Source organism: Entelurus aequoreus, linkage group LG09, assembly GCF_033978785.1.
Source record: "Entelurus aequoreus isolate RoL-2023_Sb linkage group LG09, RoL_Eaeq_v1.1, whole genome shotgun sequence".
NCBI lineage: Eukaryota > Metazoa > Chordata > Actinopteri > Syngnathiformes > Syngnathidae > Entelurus > Entelurus aequoreus.
Genome location: NC_084739.1, coordinates 37,788,409 through 37,816,372, shown reverse-complemented (window position 1 = coordinate 37,816,372; position 27,964 = coordinate 37,788,409). Strand labels below are relative to the sequence as shown.

Here is a 27,964-nt window from a genome sequence, read left to right as displayed (position 1 = left end):
AACCCATCACATGTAATGGCATTATGTGACCTGCATGTACTTTGGTGACACGATTGTCCCTACATTGTGACCACAGGTCCAGATCACCCTGAGCACACACGACTGTGGAGGTTTGTCCCAGCGTGACATCACGTTGGCCACTTTCATCGACCAAGCCTCTCTGATGTGACAAGATGGAGCATCTCGACATTATTGATATCACAATAATGTGTCTCACGGATCATCAAAGATCACTTACTGCCTGTCTGGAGAAGGTCAAATGTACATTTGAAATGTTTGTTGATGACGTTTTTTTTAAAATTAGAAATCCACTGTTTTTTAACGTTCTACAATATATATGTCAAAATAGTTGAGGTTTGAGTCATATTATCAGGGATCGCTTCAGTGTTGCCAGATGGGGATTACCATACCGTACAGAGCTGATTTGACGTTAGTCTTACGGTAAAACATGACCACAGACTGTGTACAGGAGAAATGTCCAAAGTGGGGCTCGAGGGACATTTTGACCAGCAACTAGTTTTTTTTATTGGCCCAAGACATGCTCTGAAAATTAAATGAATTAATTATTATTCAGGAATATTAGATATAACTATTTACTTTGTCACCTATAACATAAAAACTAAGATATATATTATTTATCCACACAGTTTAAATTTAGCATGTACTGATTTAGTTTTAGCATATTTAATGTACAGATAGTATCAAAGTGGCCACCTGCATTCTGTCATACTATTTACCCCTGGTATATGGCATATCTTATAATGCAGTTTTACCCATAAGTAAAGTAACAGAACTGTTGGAAAACAACTGTCACCGGCAGAACAGCGCCATCATCTGACTGTAAAGTCATGTGAGAGGATGCACATCATCAGGTGCATTGTATGATGTGTCCTGTTTGTGTTTGCCAATAACCATGGATTGAAGTGGTTCAATTATCCTACCAATTTTGAAATCATTGATCGCAGAGGCTGAAACTTACGGACAAATAATTATCGTATGTTCGGTAACGCTGGATTGTTTTGTCATCTGGTTATGTTGCGTAGATATTTCCACATTGATGGCTTAGAAAAATACCATCAATACCATTTTGTGTTGGGTTTTATTGCAAAATGTTGGTCATCAAATAAATAAATGTTTGAACTGAAACATGAGCCCAAAATCAGAGTGTATGTATTTTATTAAAAACAGAACACTATAGATTTCAATATGAGTAAACTTCCAAACCATAAATGTCAAATTGTTAAATTGGACTAGTTGACAGTATAGAAACCATATTGGATCATGCACTCAGATGTCCATATAGACATTTCATAAAACTCTAATAAGCACATTTATGGACCTCAATGACGTTTGCTACACGTCTGAATCCCTGAGGATGTTAGGATAAAATAAAAGTAGCACAACAACAAACCTCTGAAGGCACAGAGGTGAACACTCTTTATTGCTACAATAACATTATCAAACTACAAATCTCCATTGTCGCCATTAGTCTTCTAGCCATTAGTCTTCTAACCAGGCACAAACTGCATAAACCCTGACTTGGAAGAACATTTATACATTCTGGATTAAAGAATAACTACTCAACATACAGTATAAGTAAGGACACCCAAAGACACAAACAAGATAAGTGGCCCATATCAGCATCCTATAGGGGGCGCCGCGCAGCAAGGCTGAGGGGGTGAAATATTCTTATTTGTGGTCAGATCAGCTTCTCATTAGTCCTAATTGTTGTTAACCATTATTAGCTGATGACTTCATATTAATAAACAGGCATTGCACTAGGAGACAAATAATGCCATTAGTACAATTGAGTTGTCAATTAATAACCTTGAAAATTGCAGATCGCAAACTTTTCTCCCCCCTACATGAAAAGATAACATAAATGCCCTGACAGTGTTAAAGTTTCACAAGAGTCGACTTTCAGAGATAAAAGTTGCTATGTCGTGTTGGACAAGTAGAACGTGAGGTAGATTGAAAAAAGATAAATGATGGGTGGCTCCACACAGGAAGTCATTGATGTCAATCGCTTCAATGATTTTTTAGTCTCACGGTTGTTTTAATTGGGAAAAATAATTGATATATTATTGCTTTGGCTAACACTAGCTGTTTTTAAAAAAAGTGTTTTGTCTGACATGTGTGATTAAAAAAAACCTCCCATGTTTGTACAAGTCCTAACTAAAAATGGACCCCAAAGGCAGATTAATTGAAAAGTAATTACAGTAAGTGCTAAAAGAAGGACCTAAGTGTCCAGAATGAGAGTGGTTTAAACAAGAACATGACCATTGCAGTGCTTTTACATTAAAAAAAACAAAACAATGCTGGATTTCCAGAACCAGTCTTGAGCAGTTTGATCCGGTTCCAAGAGCACAGCACAGCAGCAAACTCTCAGTGGTCTGTTGTTGGTTTTTTTCAGCTGAGTCATCAGAGATTGTGAAACTGAAATGTTCCGACTTTTAAAAACAAAATGTAAGCTAAACTTGAAATGATTTTAACGACACACACATTTAAAATATTATTTCAGTCAAAGACCAGAACCAGTCTTTGCCTCTGTGACGATCCAAATTGAGGTCTTGTGCTTTAAAAAACCTTTGCAGGTGTTTTCCACACGATGATGCAGGATAAGGCAACCACTGAGCTATGAACTCGGAGGTGAGCGAGCTTCCCAGGCTCTACTTTTGGTGGGCTTTGCCGTTACCATTCATGTGGTTTGTGTTTGATTTGGACACCTCTGTGCTGTAGAGACAGTCCAGGAAGCCTCGGGAGATCTCTGTTACCATGGATCTGTCTGGGATGGACTGGGCCATGCCATAGATCGCTCCCTGGAAGAATACAGTATCATGAGTCCCCTGATCATTTATTATATCAACAACTGGTCTTTTACAGTGTTGGTAGCTAAACACACACAATTTATCCACAGAGACAATAATAAAATATTCTACTTTCACGATACTATAACCTGCGGGTAGAACGCTGTCAAATGCAGCTTTTTGGCTAGTCAGCATTCTGAGGTAGTTATCAAATGACTGCACAAATGGGACACCATTATAACTAAGCGTCATGCTACTAATTAAATGAAACTATTTATTTAAACAAACAATAAAATAAATTAAAGTGAAATCAAGTCTTGTCAACACCCAAAGAGTAAATTAGCGAATGGTGTAACACATTTAATACACAGTACAGTACATTGGTGCCTCAGTTTTTGTTTGTAATCTGTTCCAAAAGTTCAGACAGTGTCCGAAAGACATTTCCCCATAAGAAATTACGCATTATCCGTTCCAAACACACAAAAACACACTTTAAAGAGATTATAGTTTTACATACAGAAAACAATACAAAATACATATAAAAAAAATATTAACATCACTTTTACCTTCAAATATTAGAAGCTCTCAAACAGAATAAAAATATATACTTTAAATAAAAACAAAGTTTACTTAATTAGGGAAATAAAATGATAGACACTTATGAATTAGAAACATTAGCAGCTCTCAAACCAAAAATAAAACATATTTAAAATATAAACAAAGTTTAGTTAGTTGGTTAATTAAAAAATAAAATAATACTAACTTATAAATGAATTAGAAAAATTACAACAAACCTTAATAAACACTGTTAAATCTGTAACTCAACATTTTTGTACAGGCATAATTTTTGACACAGGAGGTTATGCAGTTACACAATTGTATCATTATTTGTATTTTGGACTTACATTGGAAAAGAACAACAGTAAAAAAAATTAAGAAAAAAACGCAAAAAAAATCGGCATGAGAAAAAGCTAAAATGTTCTAAATAATAATTAATTATATACTTAATCACCTTATGACATAATATAGACGTGACACAATATCTGTTTTCAAACAAAAAAGTATCAATATGGTCCCCGCATACTTTGACTTTTCAGTATGTGGTCATTGGTGGAAAAAGTCTAAAATGATAAAAGTATCGATATTTTAATTTGAGAATTGATATTAGAGGATAAAGATCTGGTATCAGCGGTATCTATATTTCAGTATCGATCCGCACATCCCTATCCAATCCACATTATTATATAGCACATTTCAAAAAACAATAAAAGTTTCACAAAGTGCTGCACAGAAGTTGAGACATACATACTAGGAGAGTCAATAATATAAAACATCCATCCATCCATTTTCTACCCCTTATTCTTTGTTTTGGCACTCAATTCTACGGGAACTGTCAAGTTTATTACACGCAGTGTTTTGTCAATAGAACAACCGACACACCTTAAAAATACTGGGGCAAACTATTGGTGGACATTTTCATCAAAAACCAATACAAACCCCTATAAATGTTTTGATAAGCTGTAAGTGTAAGACGTTCCATCTCACCATTCCTGTGGTTTTCTCTTTAGGGTTCTTCATGATGATGGCCACCTGCTCTCTGACATCGCTAATAAAGCGTTCCACAACACCGGGCTGGGTGTGTAGAAGTGTGCAACAAATGTGGATGCTGTAAAGAGATTGTGACATTGTCACACTGATACACTTGTGTTAATGTGCGACAATTGATCGGGGTGTTACTACTGACCTGGATGGGTACTGCAGCGTGTTCAGATTCCAGCCTTTTGACGTCAGCGCGTTAGACAGACGGAAAATATCAAAAACATCCGAACCTATTGCCACCACTGAAATCTCTGGATCCCCAAACACAAACACACCTTTCATCTGTCTGACCCTGTCAATAAAGAAACAGACGTGTTAAATGTTGCATGTGGTTAAAGCATTAAGCAAAGATATGGCATAGTGTACTCTGTTTTGATTTTGCGTGCCACGCTGATGATCTTCCGAGTGGCGTCCACGTAGCCGTTCTCTCCCATGTGCATCATTGTGGCCCAGCAGGCTGCGACAATTCCTCCGGGCCTGGAGCCAGCTATCGAGGGCGAGGCATAGATTCCCCCCTGCCAGTCTGGAGCCACAAAGTACTGATAGTGACGGTACTTTGTATCACTGTAAAGGATCACTGAGGAGCCTTTGGGGGCGTAGCCGTACTGCAGACACATACAAAGGCAATCTGCATGAATTCGGAAATCGTTCATGGAAAAATTTAACATTACTCTTATTCTGAAGGGTTACACAGGAAATCCCATGAAGCGCCAACATACTGTACACACAATAATTACAACTTGTTCTTAGTATTTGAACATTTTATAAAGCAAAGAACCGCGAGTAATTAAGATGCCCATTCCAATAAATCCTGGTTTATGCTGCCTCGAGGCACCCTCGGACTATTGCTGGGATGTTACTGACGTCACGGCCGGCTCACATCCCGCCCAATTAATACGCCTGATGTTCAAGCTAGCCTTGTTTTCAATGGGTTCTACGTGCCATTTAGCCTTTCTCTGAGAAAAAATGGCCCGTACTTGTTATTTTCGGCTGTACGAATTGTTCAAATCACGAAAAGGATAAAACGTTTCTTCAGAGTTCCTCGAGAGGTAATTAAAAAGGGAGGAAGAGTACAAGATTTTACGAAACAATGAGAAAAGCAGCACACACTCCAGTCCAACAATTCATGAGTTTGAAGTGATCACTTTGTTAAAGGTTTGTTTGATATATATACTTTTAACGTTTATTATTTCCTATGTAAGTATTGTCTTGATTTTATTTTATTTTATTTGTGGCGATTCTAAAAAAAAGAAAGAGCTAAAAGAGTTAAGCTTTTACCAAAGACAACAATCATAAATGAAGCTGTCAGCACATACACAATGTTGACATCTTTTGTTATCTTTTGATAAAGACGGAGTAAAAAACACGCTACTCGTAAATGGCGCGTGCAACAGCAACAAACATGGCCGAAATGCAACCTTATCCAAGCAAAAACAATGTATATTTATCCGGGAGAGTCTTGATACCAATTTACTTGTCCCAGCCACAAAAATAAGTTGTAGACCTCCATGCTTTTCCATGTTTCTATTTATTTTGTCGTGTCGAATATGGCGTCTGGAGCACAATCGTTTGATATGTCTGGGAACGCGACAGACGTATATTCCTTGATATCACTCGACAAATCTTTTTCTGATAAAAGTATAGGGTTCTAATTCACTGCTTTTTGCAAGAAGATTTAAGCCTATTTTGTACTCAGATAGTTTGCGAGCTGCTTGCTGTACAACAGCAATCTTAGCTTCGCTGACCACCACTGGTTTTCACTTCCGGGAAGAAGTCACATGTCGGAATAGAAACAATACGCTGGTTCGCTCCTGCCCCTCCAAACCCTTCCTGCTAGCTTGACAGTGATTTTCACCTCCAATTTTGGATCAAAATTTATTGTACAACAAAAGTGTTGTAACGACTTTGGTTGGTTTCCCGATGGACTGGACTCCCACATTAACTATTAATTTAACAAGTCAATAATTATACCCACTTGACATCTATTGCAGCCGATAACCCCGGAAAGGGGGGTCCCTACATCTGTGGTACCTTTTCAAAGCTTCTTCTTTTTCCCTAGCTGGGGTCTTTTGAGTTTTTCCTTGCCCAGATGTGGGTTTAAATCAGGGGATGTCGTTGTGAGTTTGTGAAGCTCTTTGAGACACTTGTCATTAGGGGTATAAATACATTTTGATTGATTGATTGTAATTAGGAAATTATTTCATATAAAAAAAATCCTCCCAGTCTCTTTGATTGCCATTGTTTCGCTAACAAGCTAAATCATTGAAGCAGAACTAATGATCAACAGAACTGATGGAATCAGAGTGACAGTCTAGCTTTTAACCTGATTGTCAGGTTAGCACTACAACTGAGCTTCTGTTTGCTGTGCTGTCACATTCATCTCCCTGTAAAACACGCAGAAAATGGCTGCGCCACAAGAATAGGTGCATTATACGTTTGTACACTGACAAAAGATTTGTACACCAAAGCATATTTTTATCTGGTCTGGGGTTTGTAAATTGAAAAGTTTGTACAATGAGGGGTTCATCAATTAGGGTTACACTATATAAAACATTTGAACAAAAAAAAAATGCGGGGACGTGAATGCTGTAACAAAAATATGTGAGGATCAATGTACCAATGTAATAATTTTCATGAAAGAGTCTTTAGAACAAAAATCTGCAAATTTGCGCATGCTGAATATGCAGAGATTTCCTGCAAATATATCCAAATAGACATGCAAAAAACTGCAGACAGGAGGTTCCCTCTCACAACTAAACTTACTGCATGGTGAGGAAAATGCAACATCTTTTGGCAGAGCCAGAAGTAAATTAGATTTAAAGGAGCGTTAAGGAAAAAAGGTGCAACCTCTCACTAACCTTGTGTGTGTCTGCAGATATGCTGGTGACACCTTTTACCCTGAAGTCGAAAGGTGCAAGGGTGTAGCCAGCCTTGGCCATGAAGACGATCAGAAAACCACCCAGACAAGCATCCACATGCATTGGGAGGTTGTAGCGTACAGCAAGCTGAAAAACACAGTGGGACAGAGTAATACAGGAAGTTCCATACTTCCAAGAGAAAAATATTGGTGAAATATATTCCTGACCTTTGCTACTTCATCTATGGGGTCCATGGTCCCGTGTGGAAACTGGGGAGCAGAACACACAAGCATGGCTGTGTTCTTGTTGATGGCTCTCTTCATAGCCTTGTAGACGAGAAACAGGAGAAAAGCAAAAATGAAAACTCACGTCATCTATATTGATAATATAATTTTTTGAAGACATAGCAGTGAGGAGAAAAACATTTTATGTGAGAGGGTAGTATATTGTTGTAATCAATATGAGGATGTACCCTGTAACTATACTGTATCCTAAATAATGTGGTTATTATGTATTTAAAAAAATAACGAGGTAGCTCTTGTAATTAATCACAAAACATTGCATTAATCACGTATATACGCCGATCACTATGTAAAGCGCTTTGAGTCACTAGAGAAAAGCACTACATAAATGTAATTCACTTCACAGATTAATCACAATTTATTATGACCGCATATTTCCTTTGTATATCATTATTTATGGTTATCTGAAGACCAAGCAGGTTGTTATACGATTAGTGATCATACATACATACATATACAGTACAGGCCAAAAGTTTGGACTCACCATTTTCAATGTAGATTGTCACTGAAGGCATCAAAACTATGAATGAACACATGTGGAGTTATGTACTTAACAAAAAAATGTGAAATAACTGAAAACATGATTTATATTCTAGTTTCTTCAAAATAGCCACCCTTTGCTCTGACTACTGCTTTGCACACTCTTGGCATTCTCTCGATGAGCTTCAAGCACACCTGTGAAGTGAAAACCATTTCAGATGACTACCTCTTGAAGCTCATTGAGAGAATGCCAAGAGTGTGCAAAACAGTAATCAGAGCAAAGGGTGGCTATTTTGAAGAAACTAGAATATAAAACATGTTTTCAGTTATTTCACCTTTTTTGTTAAAGAGTGTGCAAAGCAGTAATCAGAGCAAAGGGTGGCTATTTTGAAGAAACTAGAATATAAAACATGTTTTCAGTTATTTCACCTTTTTTGTTAAGTACATAACTCCACATGAGTTGAGTTGAGTTGAGTTTGAGTTTATTTCGAACATGCAAGCATACAACATGATACATCACAATTTCCAGTTTTTCTTTTCAACATGTTCGAAAAGGAGTAGGAAGAAGCAGAGCTTATTTAATCCTACCCCTTTTCTTTTACATAACAGTTGCTAAAACTTTTGTTCACTTCCTGTGTTCAATTTATTCACAATATACTCCATAAGTAATCACAATAAAAATAAATAAATAAATAATAATTGGTGAAGTAAGTTACATTTCATATGATGAGATAAGTAAGATTATTTTGAGAGTGAAAGAATGGATGAATTAAATACATTCAGAATGTTTATCATGGTTCTTCTTCTTTGTACTTTGTAAACACTTTAACTTTGAAGAGTTTCTTGAAGTGGATGTGTTCATTCATAGTTTTGATGCCTTCAGTGAAAAATCTACAATGTATATAGTCATGAAAATAAAGAAAACACAATGAATGAAAAGGTGTGTCCAAATGAGAGAGAGAGAGAGAGAGTCAGAGAGAGAGAGACAGAGAGAGAGAGAGAGAGAGAGAGAGAGTCAAACAAAGGATTTTTCCCACCTTGACATCCACTTGCATTGTTTTCATATTGAGTGGAATGTGAACCAGCTTCATCCCAAAGTAATGTGCCGCTTTGTCGAAGGCTGCATGGACACTGATTGGTGCCAGACTTCAGAAATGAAAACAAAAGACAACATTTGCCAGGAAAAAAGGTGGGAAATACAAAGACAAAATCAAACTGACACATTTTTTTGTTATTTTCATCTTTGGATTTAGTTTTTCAGTCAAAACTGGATGACATTTGCTACTGCTAGAGAAAAAGTATGATTTACCTTGCCAATGTACTGCATAAAGTAGTAAAGATGCATACGTGAACACAACATTTTTGACAGCGCTATGAAATGCCGTCAAAGTAGCATCAAACTACATGTCCACATTGCTACTTCACAAAGGGGAAGATGAATTACAGCAAATAAATCACTGAAAAATGCAACTCACTTACATTTCTGGGTATTTGACACCTCGTTCATACGCCATGTCTCTGTACGCCTTGCATGCCATTAGTATGCTCTCCGTACCTCCTGAAGTCACCTAAGCAAAAGAACAAGAGCTAAAACAAAGTCCTGTACTTTGCATGAGAAATGGAATAGCTTACCGTTCCACACGAGTTGGGTCCACCGTGGAAAAGTGTACAAGCCATTCTGACGACCTCGGCCTCCATCTTCCTTACACCGGGAAAGATGTCTGGGTGAAGTGGGTTGCTCCAAGCAAAATCCCCATACACCTTTGAGCAAAAACAAAAAAAAAAGGAAATGAATACATTAAAAAAAAATTAGTAATTAATAATATTCATATATGCTTCTTAAATAAACTTTGAAAGCAAATAAAAATACAGCTTTACCACTTTAGTCATAATTTTTGGGCTTAAGAAACTTTTCTATGAACTTTAGCTCGAGACTTCTTCCGTTTGCTGTTGTCATTACTGCCACATGTGGTTAACAAGTGTATTACAACTGAGTACCCATACGGACCACAGCTGAAAAACAGATGTTTTTTTGGCGGTCTCCCTGCCCTACATTAAAACTGCTCTAAAAGTTGATATTCTCAACTGGGGGGGGGGTTTGATCTCAAAAGTGGGTCGCAGTTAGTCAAAGATTACATTAAAATATATAAAATACAACCATTGCTTGTGTTTTTAGGTAAAATTAAGCAATATTTTTGAACATCTTTCTGCTTGGTATATACAATATTTACTGCAATATGCTATTTTGATATTTTACTTTCAATGCAAGCAATTTTTGTATTCATACAGTTATCATGTTCCTTCTCATTTCTTTAATTTGATGTCTTAATAAATTCCTCTACAATGCACTTTGAGCAACTAATAAATATTTAGAAAGATTACATATGGGGAAAATACGGATGAAATTTACTTCGCTTGACTTCAATAAAAGTGTGGTGTGACTTAAATTTCGGTCCTAGGATGGGACCCTTTGGAGGAACCCCTGCTCAAAAGTCTAATGCCACCAAAGTCTAAGAATTCAGAACTCACAAAAAAAGCCAGTGATCAAACCACTGTCCTGAAATCTATTCTATTTAAATTATCATGTAAATACTAGCGTTCTAGTGGCACTCACTGGGTTAAATCTGGAACTTTGGGACATTTTGTGCCATCTCATGTGTCTCATGTGTGCTAGTATACAGTAAGGAACCTTGAGTCCTTGAACATGAGATGTCAGCAGAGCGTGCAACACCACAGTTCAGATAGCTTCAAACGAATATGGCCAACACTCACATGTTTTGCTTTCTCTTTGGCTTCTTGGTGGCCTTTCTCTTTTTTTTAAATAAAGACCAGCCTCAACAAAGGGGGGTTAAAACAACATAAGAAAAAAAATTAAGAATAAACCCTGAAAGGTCATCGTAGGTGGGTCAGTAGTGCTGCGCGGTATTATGGTGCATATCGTAGTGCGACATAAAAATGCATATTGTACGATGTAAATCTCTATTGTTTAACGTCTGGGTTGCAGCTAATATAACGGCAGAAATGTTGCTGCTTTACGTCATCCGAAAAAAACTTTATGGCGCTGACGAATCCATGCGTGTGAGAGCCGGCAGGAGCATGTATGTCAACAATGTAGCAGAGACGGATGAAAATCACAATGGAAGCTAAACAATCAAAACCTGAGGAAAAATTGGTTGCAAAAGGCGGGAGCCTCATCAACCAAACAACGATAAACAGCAAAACATGCTGTCAACAAGTTGTTGCTAGCATCTGGGACACTGCTATTCTTTTCGGTCACTTGGAGACACGACATGCAGAACAGTGGAGAGACATTGTTATAAGGTGACAAAGTACTAACTTTATCTCAAAACCACAATGTGATGAAAATAAAAATACACTAAACAAGCCTAAAGAGTCACTGTCAAAATGCAGGGTCTATGACAAGCAGTCCCACAGACACGGAGAAACTATAGATGCCATCTCTAAATTCATATTAGTAGACATGACCCCAGTACGTTGAAAAAAAAGGCTGTTAATAAAATACTTTGTATTCTTTTTTTACGTATAAAGTATATGTTTTCATGAGTAAAAAGGAGAAAAGATTAGAAAAATATTTGCATTAATATGTAGTTTTAAGAAAAAAATACTATATTGGGATGTATACCATTATCAGGATATAAAATTACCTATATCAGGATATGTAGTATATATCAAATTTTTGTTCATATCGTGCTACACAAATAGGTGGTGTTTTTAGAGTTAAGCTAAAGGGTAACTGCACTTTTTTGTGGAACTTTTTGTCTTTTTTTTTTTTTTAGGATTTTAAAGATGATAAAAAACGCAAAGCCCTCTAAAACAATTTTAAAACCCTCCATCAACGTTTTATATACACACTGCAAGTATATATATAATGTAGTAACAGACATGTTCATAACAATATGTTAAATATTAACCGTATTTTGATCATTTTATTCAATGCTGGGACTGATTTCTTCAGCGCATCGAGTTGTTTCCATTGCAGCACACATCCGACTTTTGGCAACAAATCTGTACTCCTACTTCAGGAAACAAACGCCTATGTGTGTTCTAATCATGGCAAAATGCATAATAGACAACGAAGATGACTATTTTTGGACAAAGGAAGAGTCACAACCATATATTTTTGAAGCTGAATATACAGAGGATGAACTACTGGCTATAGAAGCAAGCACGAAAGAAGGGTGAGACGCTGAAACAGACGGAAGCCGAGAGAGTGAGGTGGAAGTGACTTTGACGCTATAAATGTGGAATTTGGAGCCATGCCATTTGTGCTTACCCAAATAAACCAGAAAAAAATCATCCCCGGCCAGCTGGACCAAACGCACAATTGTCCATCAAGTGAGTCACACTTTAATATCGATCATGATACACGCAGCACGCCATGCGTGTTATTACAACAATAGTACATACAATGTCTGTTTTCTCATTACCTGTATTATGATTTCCCCATCAAACGAATAAACACACTTTTTTTTTTTTTAAACTGGTTCGACATGTCTGTTGCCCTTGATGGAGATAATGTGGGAGTTACACCTCACGTCCCAGAGGCCATAAGATGTGCCATAAGTGTGTGTGATGCATACCTTCACCAGGAGTTTAGTTAAGTTTTCATCACCCCAGTAAACTGCACCCGAAACACACCCTTTCTCCCACTGGACCTCGTCTGCAACAACACATCATCTCTTCAGGAATGCAGTCCATAAACACAATGGATCGCTCATTTAGTAAACACTTACTCAGAGTTTGGTACTCGCTGATTTTATCCAACACTTGGCTCTGCGTGAGGCCCTTCGAGGGCAACTTTTTCGTGTAGTACATCCCATTCTTTAGAGTGCACAAGCTTGCAGACATGTCGTCTAAAGCTTTGTTCAGCTGGCTCTGAATCTGTGGGGAGAGCACAGGGTTGTTTTTACGGACATCACATTTTACGGACATCATTTCATTGAAAAGACCAACTGTGTTATCATGTTCACTGCAACAGATTGATGTAAGATGGCAATGACAAGACATTTCTGAATGTTATCTCCACTGTACTGTCAATAACTGTGCCAAAGGTCCCCCCCTCCTCCTCCATTCTGCACTCATCCTCAGCCATGACTCACAAGCGGCTCAGACAACACAGTCAGTCAGTGCTCTTACCGCGCCCCCGACAAAGGGTATTTTTCTGATGAGTCGAAAGCACTGCTTCTTCATTCTGGATAGGAGACCTAACCAAAAAGAACCAGACAATCGCTTAGTTGAAATACTGACAACCCCCCCACGCCCCACTCCCTCCTGTCCTGCACCTAATAATGACTCATTTCTGACAATTGCTGTAATGCATAATCACATGTCAGGGGAAACAAGTAGTTAACCAGTACAACATCTTCATCTGAGCAGCTTTTACTCAAAAGAATAATGGGTGGAGTTGACCTTATTACTAAGGAATTTTTAGGCAGTTGATTGACAGCAAATGCTAAAAAATATTTCTTCAGAGAAAAAAATTAGACCGTTCAAAGAGCTCTTGTGCTCGTGGCTTAGACGGCATATATAATAGAGGTGGGAATCTTTGGGCACCTTACGATTCGATTACGATTCAGGAGGTACGATATGCATATGATACATCTTTATTATTCTATTGTATAATTTTAAATATTTTGAAAATGAGTGGATGGATATTATAATTGTCATATAATTAGTTATTAATGATATGTATAAAAGGCTGCTGAAATGTGCAGTATTGCGTCATTCCTGTTTTTTGAATAGGAGTGCTCACATGAGATATATATACATATATATATAAACCCAGTTTCCACATGAGTTGGGAAATTGTGTTAGATGTAAATATAAATGGAATACAATGATTTGCAAATCATTTTCAACCCATATTCAGTTGAATATGCTACAAAGACAACATATTTGATGTTCAAACTGATAAACTTTTTTTTTTTGTGCAAATAATCATTAACTTTAGAATTTGATGCTAGCAACACGTGACAAAGAAGTTGGGAAAGGTGGCAATAAATACTGATAAAGTTGAGGAATGCTCATCAAACACTTATTTGGAACATCCCACAAGTGAACAGGCAAATTGGGAACAGGTGGGTGCCATGATTGGGTATAAAAGTAGATTCCATGAAATGCTCAGTCATTCACAAACAAGGATGGGGCGAGGGTCACCACTTTGTCAACAAATGCGTGAGCAAATTGTTGAACAGTTTAAGAAAAACTTTTCTCAACCAGCTATTGCAAGGAATTTAGGGATTTCACCATCTACGGTCCGTAATATCATCAAAGGGTTCAGGGAATATGGAGAAAATACTGCACGTAAGCAGCCAAGCCCGTGACCTTTGATCCCTCAGGCTGCTGTACTGCATCAACAAGCGACATCAGTGTGTAAAGGATATCACCACATGGGCTCAGGAACACTTCAGAAACCCACTGTCAGTAACTACAGTTGGTCGCTACATCTGTAAGTGCAAGTTAAAACTCTCCTAAGCAAGGCGAAAACCGTTTATCAACAACACCCAGAAACGCCGTCGGCTTCGCTGGGCCTGAGCTCATCTAAGATGGACTGATACAAAGTGGAAAAGTGTTCTGTGGTCTGACGAGTCCACATTTCAAATTGTTTTTGGAAACTGTGGACGTCATGTCCTCCGTACCAAAGAGGAAAAGAACCATCCGGATTGTTATAGGCGCAAAGTTGAAAAGCCAGCATCTGTGATGGTATGAGCGTGTATTAGTGCCCAAGACATGGGTAACTTACACATCTGTGAAGGCGCCATTAATGCTGAAAGGTACTTACAGGTTTTGGAGCAACATATGTTGCCATCCAAGCAACGTTACCATGGACGCCCCTGCTTATTTCAGCAAGACAATGCCAAGCCACGTGTTACATCAACGTGGCTTCATAGTAAAAGAGTGCGGGTACTAGACTGGCCTGCCTGTAGTCCAGACCTGTCTCCCACTGAAAATATGTGGCGCATTATGAAGCCTAAAATACCACAACGGAGACCCCCGGACTGTTGAACAACTTAAGCTGTACATCAAGCAAGAATGGGAAAGAATTCCACCTGAGAAGCTTAAAAAATGTGTCTCCTCAGTTCCCAAACGTTTACTGAGTGTTGTTAAAAGGAAAGACCATGTAACACAGTGGTGAACATGCCCTTTCCCAACTACTTTGGCACGCGTTGCAGCCATGACATTTTAAGTTAATTATTATTTGCAAAAAAAAACAACAAAGTTTATGAGTTTGAACATCAAATATCTTGTCTTTGTAGTGCATTCAATTGAATTTGGGTTGAAAAGGATTTGCAAATCATTGTATTCCGTTTATATTTACATCTAACACAATTTCCCAACTCATATGGAACCGGGGTTTGTATATATACTGTATCAGTGTTTCCCCCAGAAAATGTGTTAGTTAAGGTGTTGTTTCTCCGGCGGACAGACCGGGGAAGGGGGTGGGTGGTTGTAAGGATCGGTGTAACTCGGCCTGTCGCCATCACATCTCCACCTCGTCGCTGCCACCACAGCCTGGGGTGCAATAGACTACAGACTGCGGTGAAGTATGCCGGCTTTGTCGCATGAAGAAGCCTACAATTTTTGGTTGTGTTTTCCACTCAATTTGCTGAATGGCGATATACGGTATACAGTATATCTTGATATTTTTTCCGTAAAGTAAAAACAAAACAGTCCTAGTTACCTTAGATACTAAGTATGTCATTATTATGACATAGTAAGTCAATATTTTGACTTAGTAATTTACTAAGTCAAAATAATGACAAAATAATGACTTACTAAGTCAAAATAATGACAAAATAATGACTTACTAAGTCAAATTAATGACTTACTGTAAGTAAGCGTTTGCAATAAGTGTTTGAAAAAAGGAGTTAAAAGTGGGGCCACATGCTGACATATGCTCAACTCATCATGTATTACAGCATTTGGGAAGCCTGTAGTTGATTTTTATTATGTAAATGTTATAATTTTATCAACATGTGATAGCAGGGACCCTGCCATTCAAAAATAGGCTGCTACATTACTAATGATTAATGTAACTATAGCTGAAAAAATAGTACAATAGCAATAGTAGAGACTATTCATCCCTGAACACTATGGAGTTCATGTAGGCTTTATGATGCAGTTACATTATTATATCAACTATCAGAGACAGCTTCAGGAAACTCTTCGTTTAACATAATAAAGTACTATCTATCTATCTATCTATCTATCTACCGTAATTTCCGGACTATAAGCCGCTACTTTTTCCCCTCGTTCTGGTCCCTGCGGCTTATACAAGGGTGCGGCTTATATACGGCCTGTTCTTCTCCGACACCGACGAAGAGGATTTGGGTGGTTTTAGTACGCAGGAGGAAGACGATGACACAATGATTAAAGACTGACTTTTCATAGGCTGCTTATTTTGATAACGTACAGGCGAGCACTTTGTATTACTTTGCAGCGTTGTATTATTTGTACTCTGCACGAATGCTGTTCGCCATGTCAAAGATGTGAAAGTTTGATTGAATGATTGAAAGATTTATTGTTAATAAATGGGACGCTTTGCGTTCCCAAACAGTCATCTCTGTCCCGACAATCCCCTCCGTGGTAGCAGGAACCCCTATATACTACGCTAATTACACATCAAAACCCTGCGGCTTATAGTCGGGTGCGGCTTATATATGGAGCAATCTGTATTTTCCCCTAAATTTAGCTGGTGCGGCTTATAGTCAGGTGCGGCTTATAGTCCGGAAATTACGGTATGTAATGTCGTTTTTTTGCTGCGTCAACACAGCTCAATCAACACAGAAACGGATAAAGTGAAATAACTCAGTTGTTAACTGTAGGTCAATAATGCTTGTCTTTCTCTCAGACAGACAGGGCTTTGCTGTCCGTAACACACGCACACACACACACACACATCGCAAAAGCTAATGTTACGCTAAAAGCTAATTAGCCTTCACTTCAAGGACTGCGAGCGAGCAGAGCTGCCGCTTATGTTTCTAGAACGTCAACTGGCTCATAGTGATGTTACTAGTAGTTGACTGGGAGGTGTTTATTATAATTTGGGGAGAGTCCGCTGCCTTATGCTCACCTGCTAAACACCTTTCTTCTCACCCCACTGCAGGAGCACTGACTCCATGCTCTCTGAATACGCACTGCTGATTGGTTGTTACATATGCTCTGAATACGCACTGCTGATTGGCTGTTACATGCGCTCTGAATACGCACTGCTGATTGGCTGTTACCGCTTTGCGTGTAACCAATGTCGCGGGGGGTGCTGGAACCTATCTCAGCTGCATTTGGGCAGAAGGCTGGGTACACCCTGGACAAGTTACACACACACACACACACACACACACACACACACACACTGTATATAAAAATATACTTCCTTTGTTTTCACTTTATCCAAGTGCGCATGCAAGTGAGGTGGAAGCCACATTGGGGCCACTTTGGGGCCTGTAGGCGTTTACATTGGAGTCTGATGAAAATTTGATTTTACTTGCAGTGTCAACAGTCAGCTGGAAAAAAAATCTGATCTAAAAATAAATCTGATTTGGGCCACTTTGGCCTGCAGTGTAAACGTAGCCTTGGTGAGCAGGAACCCTGTATTGTTTCAATTTTCGTCCCTTCTAAAACAACGAAATGCCCAATGCATCACACTTTCCCCCAGTTGCAGTAAACTTGCAGCTTAAAGAGATGTGTTATATCTACCATCTACTCATTCATATATATGGCTGACATAGACATGTATGTATATTATTCTCTCTTTTGACTTATTAATATACTTGCTAATTTTCTTCTAAGCTGGTTACTTACTCACTGCTGTAATATACAATTAGACTTTTGCGAAAAATGTAGAACGCATTTCTTATTTTCTTGTTTCACCACTTCACATTCAAGCTCGCTTAGCGCCACAGCTTGCGCAGCGTGTCCTATCCTACTCCATCAATTTGTGTCTGCACTAGATCTGCATTTTAGAACTGTCTGTCCTACTTTATTTAACATACCTAAATAATACATCTTTGCCAGAATCGTCCACATTCCAATCGAAAGGTATCAAAATGTATTATTTTTCCCCATCGCTAATATATGGATCAGTGTTTTCCATAGGACCGCAATCTATCAGTGGCACTGGGTAGCTGGGTGGGGTGCAGTTAGCCATAATAACCAATTTCTTTAGCAGTTAGATGTCATTTACTAAATAAACAGGGCTGACATTCTGAATAAAGATGCCATAAAATGTCAATAAAACATCACACACACTTATAGGAGAAGTAGGTACTGCTTCAATATATCTCTTATCTCGGCAGTAACTTTTGCACTGAGAGAAAGCCACATCATACTATAAACTATAACGTCTCAAAGTAAATTGTTTTGCAAAAAGAATCTCCCCATAAACATGGAGATCTCTTAACAGGTAGTGCCAAATCTCCAAATTTGTCTGTGGAAAGCCACCACAAAAAAATAAATATATGTAAACACTTTGTGTTATGCTGTGCTTACTTTCTTGCTGGAATAGAAACCCTTTCAGCCAGATGGCACCCAGTGTGGTGATAACTGTCACTCCGATGATTTGCCATGGCTCCGAATCCCCGCAGTGTAAGTTTACCTGCCGCCTGCCCTCCTCCACGTAGAGGAGTACCATCTCCTTGTACACCTCCAAGGCACTCTGGGGAAGACACATATATACGGACAGGAGTGTCAATAATATGGCTTCATATTACAAATATTTGCAGTGTTTCCCACAGGACTGCTATCTGTCCGTTGCTGCGAGTTAGGAGACTCAACTTGAGCAAAAAATGAGAATATCAATACGTGTTTTCCTGTTAAGACTCTCCAAAAGGGTCCCAAAAGACCAAGTTCTAGATTTGTCGCAAGATGCTTTTTTAAAGACAATCTAGAGGGCTATGAATATTAGATAAAAGTTGTTAAATTGTTATATGATGTTTCCCTCTTGTTTTTATGTGTTTTAGCCTTTTTTTTGTTTTGCTTTTTGTGACTATTGGGTCTGCTTAAGAGGCTTCTTTTCACCATTGCTCGGTTGTTTGCACCGGAGACCAGTCTCCTCACCGGAGTCCGCGTGGAGATAAAGATGAGGGGACGGGGCTGCGGAGCTGGCGTTGAGCGTCGGGCCATGTTTGCCGGAGGTTGGCATAGGGGACGTTTGCTCTCTCTCTAGGTAGGAAGAATGGGCTTCGCAGAGTCCTGGCTGGATGAGCTTGTGTCGGACACTTTGGTCTCCCTGGATGGACTTTTCTCATGGTGGGCCTCTTGTTCGCCTAGTTGGGTCTGTTCCTGTCCCAGGCAGCTCAGTGGAGGATGGTGTGGAACAGTGTATATGGGTGTTTTTGTTTTGTCGTTCGTCCGTACATGCTGCAGTCAGTCGTATATGCGTAATATGTAGAATGTATTATTATTTTTTGGTTTTTGTTACGTTTTACTTTTGTAGCTGTAGGGAGAAATGGCACCGCTGAGTTGGCAGCAGGTTGCATCAGCTCTGTGCTCCTTTATATATTTGTGTTCTTTACTGTTTCTCTCTGTTTTATCAAATGCTTTTGCCTCGTTCTTTGTGGACTTTTTGAGTCTGCACTGCAACCACATGATTATGATGTGCGCCTGAAAGAGTGGCAGCAGATCACAGTAGTTTTATCATTTTACAATTGAGCTACTGTGTGTCAAACAATTTCCCTTGTGGATCAATAAAGTCAGTCTAAGTCTAAGATCAGATGCTTAATATGTCTGTCCTATTTGTGGCAAAAGACCGGGCGTCCAGGTTTCTTTCGTAACACCAAAAATATATATTCCTAAGCTCATAAGGTCAGCGGAAAATACGTTTCGAGGGCACCACCCCAGTGGTTTCCTTTTGTGTGAATGCACACCCAAGCTGGGAATCAATCATCACACATTGCTTTTCAATTAGTGTAATAGGGAGGTGAAAAGTGTACATGACAAAGGCCTGTGTTTGTGCAACACCCGTTGTACCCAAGTGGGGTTGTTTTGAAATAACACTCGTTATTGATTAGTGTGTCAGTATATTTTTGTACTGTACACAAACACACAGACATTATTATTGCAATGTGTGGGGCGGTATAGCTCGGTTGGTAGAGCGGCCGTGCCAGCAACTTGAGGGTTGCAGGTTCGATCCCCGCTTCCGCCATCCTAGTCACTGCCGTTGTGTCCTTGAGCAAGACACTTTACCCACCTGCTCCCACTGCCACCCACACTGGTTTGAATGTAACTTAGATATTGGGTTTCACTATGTAAAGCGCTTTGAGTCACTTGATATAAAATGTAATTCACTTCACTTCACTTCACAATGCAGGGCAGCATAAATGTCAATAAAAGTCAATGCATTAACAGCCAGGATTAAAAGAGGCTGTATTAGGCATGTTTTTTTCAGGGTCATTTCTTCAATAAGTAGCGCAATATTTTTAAGGTAAAATATCCTATGATCATAAAATAACAAATTTGGCCAAAATGTTAAGGAAATATAAACTGTTCTTTTGGCGTTCCAACATGCATCAAACATTATGCCAAGCATCTTTACATCAAAATATCATGTGTGACACCAGAATACTTCAAGAGAGCTTTATTCTTTGTCTTTTATAAATTTTAAATTTTCATGACTGTTAAAAAATGTTGAACTTACAACATTGGCTGCAGAGTTAAGAAAGGTTTTATGACAAAAACATAAAACATTGGTATTTCCATCTTCCAGTGTTTTGCACATATTCATACATTTTTGGCAAACTGACCCTACCCTTGCTCATAAACACATTATATATAGCCCACTTGGTCTGCCAGAGCATAAGAAGACCTAGAAGGAATGATCGTTGTTGCCAAATTAGCAACTTTTGTTGCTATATTTAGAGAGTAATCAGACCAATCTAAAACTGTTTTTTTTTTTGAAAGCACTGAAGACAAAATTTAGTTAAGAGACTTTTAGCCACTCTGACATTAAAGTATGTATCCCTCTTCTCAAAAAGCAGTGAGTGTTGCTGTGAGCAACCCCATCTAAAAGCACTCTGTCGGTCCATCTTTGTGGCATTGAAAATAAAACGACAAAAGGAGGATCATTTGTAGTTCAAAGCAAATTTGGTTTGCTTTTCAAATAGATTGCAGTATTGTGGAAAACAGTCTTCTATAGGAAAATGTGTAGAGAGGTTCCACTGTAACTAACATTTCACAGTGAAGTAGCCTGGCATATATAATATTTAAATGCTTTCAGTAGACCACTGAAATAACAATCATCAGAAACTCAATAAAAGGAATCAACATCCAAAATGATGCATGCACTTGAACTTATAGACAATGTTCCTTCAAAATAACAGTTTGTTACCATCCAAATACATCTAGCCGGGAGACATGTTCTCTACTCTCACACATAAATAAACAATGACATGACCTACTATCATAATGGACTGCCGAGGATGTACTTACATTTGTAGGCATTGTTGGCTTGACGGAGATCAGTTTTCCGACTCACACAAACACTGTCAGCAGTTTTGTGATTGATGCTTCTCTTTCTCCAGACAGGAGAGTGAATAAACTTTGTCAGCTGACTCAATGACTATCACCAGACTCCTCCCGGTAGCCGGATTGTCAATCAATATGTGGAGTTTTGCAATCAAAGTCTATCAATGTCAATGTCTTTAAACATATACAGGTATAACCGCACCGAAAATCAGTCATAAATCAGAAAATCAGTCTATAAGTCGATATGCCCACACCCTTTTGGTTTGAAGTGTTTAGTGGAAATTTTATGACAGTAGGTTTGATAGCATGAGCACTTGTCCTGCCACCTCAGCTACAATCTGATAGAGGAAAGCGTAAGGTTCACACGATAACATCTTAACTTAGCACAATTTGCTCACGTACAAGTACGCTCCACAATGGTGCACTTTGGGCAGGTTGTGAAATAATTTTTGGCATAACAAGAGGATGTTTGCATGGAGTGAATAAAAAGTGGAGGGATGTCACTGAACACAGAATGCACCCACAATGGTGCTGTCACACCTACCTGATAGGATATCAGGTTTGGCAAGATCAGCCCCACAAAGCGAAGTGGGAAGATGGACCACACATGTTGACTAGAGTGTTTGCATTATTTGTGCATTGAGATAGAGGTGCGTTGCCAATCGTCCAATCTTCTTCTGCCATAAAGGAGATTATACAGTGTTATCTTACATCAGTTCAAAAGTCGGAGAACTCTGGTATCTGACGCTGTTACACAAATTCTCTTGTGATCCACCCACTACATCAGAGATGTAGTGGCTATATGAAATCTGTTTTCTTTTTTTTTCAAAAGTCTGTTATATATTTTCACAAACACTCTTAAATGTTTTTGAATTTAGTTTTTTACCTTTTACAATTACTTCAACACCACTGAGTGTACCAATTAGTGCTTTAAAGTACAAAGTACACAGGTAGGATACTATTTAAAAACCTTTGTGCACAGATATTGCGTACAACACTGTTATTGTAAAGGCTATAAGTGTGCTGCTGCACTTGACTGTTGCTATGTTTTTCAGTCAACACGACTCGGGGCTGTGTTGAAAAAAAATTTTTTACTTTGATTACGGTGATCAGCTGTGAGCATATTAACTCCATCAAACATGGCGTAATGTCGGAAGTAAAGAGAAAAAATAAATACAACCTTTTTATAAAATAAAAATACAACTTAAAAACAAACAAAAAAACCATAGTAATAAACAGAATGAAATATACATACATACATACAGTATATGTATATATATTTGTTTTTGGTTTTTTTAATACAAATTTTAAAATGAAAAAAGAGGTAAACAAAATAACCAAACTTGGTGCTAATAAATATCAGCCTTGACTTAGAGTTATCCTCAGAGGACAAGGCTATTGTTGAGAAAAAAGCTAACTCAACATCGGTTGTGTGGCAGTGGTGTGGGTCGCCAAAATGATGTCGAGCAAATCAAGCCATTGCACAAGGAATTAACAACACAACCAACAACACAACAAATTTGTTCAACCTTTTGAAAAAGTACCACCCAAGAGATTATTCGGAAAGTGTGAAAATGCGAGCTAAATCTGCACAAATTGCAGCGTGGCATTAGTAGTTGCTAACCGACCCCGTGACTGACATTTTAACTTGGAAACTATCCATCCCATCCATACATTTTCTACCACTTGTCCCTACCGGGGTCGCGGGGGGGTGCTGGAGCCTATCTCAGCTGCATTCGGGCGGAAGGCGGGGTACACCCTGGACAAGTCGCCATCTCATCGCAGAACTTGAAACTAGCTCATCTGTATTGTTATGAAAGATGATGCAGATTTGCAAGTAGCAATGATGTTTACAGCGTATGTAGAATCATAAATTGAAAATGGGAATTTAAAAAAAATGCAATTATTCCCAATGGCGCAATTTGGTTTTTTTTGGGTCAAGCACTGGGATCTGAAAAATAGCTCACTATTATTTTAAATTTTTCAACATGTGTTTCACACTAGAGTAATAATGTAAAATCCATTTATCCAACTTATTTAATTTGGTTTGTTATTTACTTAGTAAATATGTTAAATGTTTACTAATCTCTATAGTTTCTACAGTTTTTACTGCTTTTTGTACAAATGCTTTAAAATAGCAGGTTAAAAAATATTACAAAAATCATGATGTTTATTGAGATTGGATGATAAGATAAAAGGTATTGGGACATTTATTTTTATTTGCCATATTGCCCAGCCCTACTCTCAGGGTACGGCTGCCGTCATGTCTCTACATTGATCTTGCATTGGTGGTCTCGTCCATAACACAAGCAGATATGATTTATTGCGGGTGTATGACTTGTACTGGCTAGCCTTAGCTTGGTAGTTTGTTTGCAGACTTAACCGGTGTTTCATTTCGACAATGATTAGTTCAGAAGGGGGCAGTTGAGAGTTTCGGGGAAGAATGAACAGTGCCTGACACATGATTTCCCAGGACAAACATTTGTTTATCCTCACAATTACAATATTTCAGTCGCATTTATGTAAATGTCTGTGACATTCCGCCTGTAACAGTATATTCTGTTTTATTGAATAAATCCGTGATTATGTCTATGTGGTAATCAAAAGGGCTCTACAGTTGCCATTTGCAGACCACAGTTCATTTATTATTGACCCTTAAGACCTGTGCTAGACAGCAAGTTGACAGTCTACGGCTTGGTGCTACGAAAGCAAAATGGTCCCTTCTGTATCCTATTTTTTTCTTTTGATTGACTTAATTGGCTTAGTGTACCCACATTGGATTGATTTTAGCATGTTCAATGAATCGCAATACTCACACCCTTCATCTTAGTGGTGAAAGTTTGGAAACCCTTGCACAATATAATTTGATTCTAAAGCCTTGTAAATGTATACCCAAGACTTTTAAGCCACTATTGTCTCACTTCTCTTCCCGCCCTAACCCAACAGTGTATACAGCCTTTATTGTCTTAAGAGTGTGTGTGTGTGTGTGTGTGTGTGTGTGTGTGTGTGTGTGTGTGTGTGTGTGTGTGTGTGTGTGTGTGTGTGTGTGTGTGTGTGTGTGTGTGTGGGAGAGGATCATGTTCTCATGGAATTATATTGGGTGTAAAACGTGGGTGCCCAAACTCGTTCCACAGAGGGCAGCACACTGAAAAATTAAAGCATGTGGTGGGTCATTTTGATCATTTTAATTTTCAAAACGATATATAGATTTATTTTACTTTTAGGGCCCCTCAAGTTTGGTCCCGGGTCTAAGTCATAAAAAGTTTTAAAAAATAAGTTTAAAAAAAATACAAATTATATATATATATATATATATATATATATATATATATATATATATATATATATATATATATATATATATATATATATATATATATATTATTATTATTTTAATTCACTACTTAAAACTCCAGAACAACTTCATATACATCTGTTTATATAGTTTTTTTATGTTTATGTTTGATGCCCTTTTTTCCCCCAAAACCGTGTTGTTAAGGCAAAAACACAAAATATGCAGTATTTCCCCAAAAAGATGTTTGATGTGGAATATCTGATGTGATGTAATTAGTGCCTTAAATAGGTAAATAATTCATAACACATTGATTTTATTTCATTATTATTTTTTGAGCTATTGGCAGTTTTAAAAAAAATCCCACTGAAATTGTTGGGGATCCAAAAGGGCCCAAGACTTTTAAGCCACTATTGTCTAACTTCTCTTCCCGCCCTAACCCAACAGTGTATACAGCCTTTATTGTCTTAAAAGTGTGTGTGTGTGTGTGTGTGTGTGTGTGTGTGTGTGTGTGTGTGTGTGTGTGTGTGTGTGTGTGTGTGTGTGTGTGTGTGTGTGGTGTGTGTGTGTGTGTGTGTGTGTGAGGATCATGTTCTCATGGAAATATATTGGGTGTAAAGAAGCATGGGTTCCACTGAGGGCAGCACACTGAAAAATTAAAGCATGTGGTGGGCCATTTTGATCATTTTCATTTTCAAAACTAATAAGATATATACATTTATTTTTTACTTTTAGGGCCCCTCAAGTTTGGTACCGGGTCTCAGTCATAAAAAGTTTTAAAAAATAAGTAAAATATATATATTTTTTATTCACTACTTAAAACTCCAGATCAACTTCATATATATGTGTTTATATAGGGGTTTTTTTTATGTTTATTTTTGATGCCCCTTTTTCCCCCAAAATGTGTTGTTAAGGCAAAAACACAACATATGCAGTATTTCCCCAAAAATATGTTTGCAGTGGAATATCTGATGTGATGTAATAAGTGCCTTAAATATGTAAATAATTCATTACGCCATTGATTTCATTTCATTATTATTTTTTGAGCAATGGCAGTTTAAAAAAAAAAATCCCACTGAAATTGTTGGGGATCCAAAAGGGCCCAACTCCTTAAAGTGTTTAAAAAAAAAAAGTCATACAATTGTTTTTTTTTTACTTTCAACACTTAAGTCTTTAGATCAACTTGAGATCAATCTGTTGATTGTACATTTTTAATATTTAAGTTTTTGTTTTATGCCCTTTTTGTCAAAATATTGTTTTATGGCAAACACAAAATATGCACTATTTCCCTCCCAAAAAAACATTTCAACGTGGATAATAATGTGTGTGGTGCTGGTCCACTAATAGTACTAACCTTTAACAGTTAATTTTACAAATTTTCATTAATTACAAGTTTCTATGTAACTGTTTTTATTTTATTTAAGTTTATTTTTTGTTCAACAAAATGTTTTTTGTTTTGTTTTTTTTAAATAAAATTACATTATCTTCACCAGACCAGATTGTTTAAAAGGGTTTTTAAAACCAGATCCAGTCCAGATTATGTCCAGGTCGGGCTCAGCAACACACACCTTCATTTATGTACACTCAAATTAGGGAACACAACAACAGATTGCATATAATCTATAAACAAAATTACATTTTCAAAATAAATGATTTTGACTATTAATGTTTGAGCAATGACAGTTTTAAATAATAAAGCTTTGTGCTATTAGGGTCAACATTGTAACTTTTTCTCATTACATTTCATCTGTATGCTTATTCAACTCTTTTTTTTAAATAGTATCACAATATTTTAAGATTAAAGATTAAAGTACCAATGATTGTCACACACACACTAGATGTGGTGAAATTTGTCCTCTGCATTTGACCCATCCATGAAGGTCCTGAGTAGTCCTGAGTTCAATCCCGGGCTTTGGATATTTCTGTGTGGAGTTTGCATGTTCTCCCCGTGACTGCATGGGTTCCCTCCGGGTACTCCGACTTCCTCCCACCTCCAAAAACATGCACCTGGGGATAGGTTGATTGGCAAAACTAAATTGCCCCTAGTGTGTGAATGTTGTCTGTCTTTCTGTGTTGGCCCTTTAATGAGGAGGTACTTGTCCGGGGTGTACCCCGCCTTCCGCCCGAATGCAGCTGAGATAACCTCCAGCACCCCACGCAACCCCAAAAGGGACAAGCGGTAGAAAATGGATGGATGGAGTACTTTTAAAAAGTGTGTTAAAAAAAAAGAAGCTGCAAATGGCCCCCGGGCCGCATGGACATCCCTGGTGTGGCGTTGCTCACACAGCTTTTTAGTAGTCAAAGGACAAGCGGTAGAAAATGGATGGATGGAAATGCTCACACACACATTCGTGTCCTTTGATGCACATAATTGCAAATCTGTGTCATAGAAACGCCTCTAGTGGCCACTTCATTCTGTCTCTGTGCTTTGTGTTTGTTGTCATGACTTCACTCTGCTCCTGTATTTATCTCCACGCCGATCTTGTAACCAAAGGCTTTGTTTAAACTTCCTGCAGGCTCAAGTTGAACAGGATCTCTAATTTTAATAAACAATGCGACAATCTATAACGTTTTTACACAGGAAAAGTGTTGTCAGTGTATGGAGCAGCGTGTTTAAAGGACATTGCAGTTGTTTTGGGGAAATGACAGTCCGGGTGTTCCCATCAGCAGTTTCGCAACCAGCCATAAATCGAAGCGTACGGAGTTTATATTACAGGCCACGGCTTTAACACTTCCACTGTAAAGAACAAAGAGGGTCATACTTCAAAGCTGATAAACAACTGTGTCCATTACGTCTTGTAGCAACACCGTCACCGTGTCTGCGTAACACTACGGTGGCCGAGAAAGATCAGCGGAATGTAAAAGGGCGAGCAAAAAAACACCGCATCACAAAGTGCCTCTTGTACACAATAACATTGAGTAAGGAACCGCCACTTACCCAGTAATCCATGTTGTCAAAGGCAATTAGTCACGGACAACCTTGGTTTTGTTTTTTGGTGTTAGACGCAGGAAAGTCACCTCCAAGCGTCTGCTTGAAGTCTTCGCTCTCATCTACATGCTAGCTACTTTTAAACACAACAGTCGCGCAAGCTAAGTCGGATGCAGGAAGTCACAGGCAGCGCACACTCTGCGCATGTGCAGATA

General features: G+C 38.2%; 2 protein-coding genes across 4 annotated transcripts in view; one reads left to right on the top strand and one right to left on the bottom strand.

Moving 5' to 3' along the window:
- Positions 1-1,179, top strand: part of pcbd1 (pterin-4 alpha-carbinolamine dehydratase/dimerization cofactor of hepatocyte nuclear factor 1 alpha) — a 163,544-nt gene extending 162,365 nt beyond the window's left edge. For all 3 annotated transcript variants that reach the window (XM_062058717.1, XM_062058718.1, XM_062058716.1), the window contains one exon: positions 77-1,179. In XM_062058717.1, the coding sequence (XP_061914701.1) occupies positions 77-169 (93 nt within the window). In that variant the 3' untranslated portion in view covers positions 170-1,179. The remainder of the gene's footprint in view (positions 1-76) is intronic.
- LOC133657408 (sphingosine-1-phosphate lyase 1-like) lies at positions 1,160-27,923 on the bottom strand. The gene is made up of 14 exons (XM_062058710.1): positions 27,759-27,923; positions 18,556-18,721; positions 13,204-13,271; positions 12,801-12,948; positions 12,648-12,727; positions 9,679-9,807; positions 9,526-9,614; positions 9,084-9,192; positions 7,492-7,590; positions 7,265-7,411; positions 4,773-5,011; positions 4,552-4,698; positions 4,353-4,473; positions 1,160-2,819 (listed from the first exon to the last, which is right to left on the bottom strand). Exons 1-14 carry the CDS (start codon positions 27,768-27,770, stop codon positions 2,670-2,672), a joined length of 1,704 nt encoding a protein of 567 aa, XP_061914694.1. The 5' UTR covers positions 27,771-27,923; the 3' UTR covers positions 1,160-2,669.
- Positions 27,924-27,964: the final 41 nt, after the last annotated feature.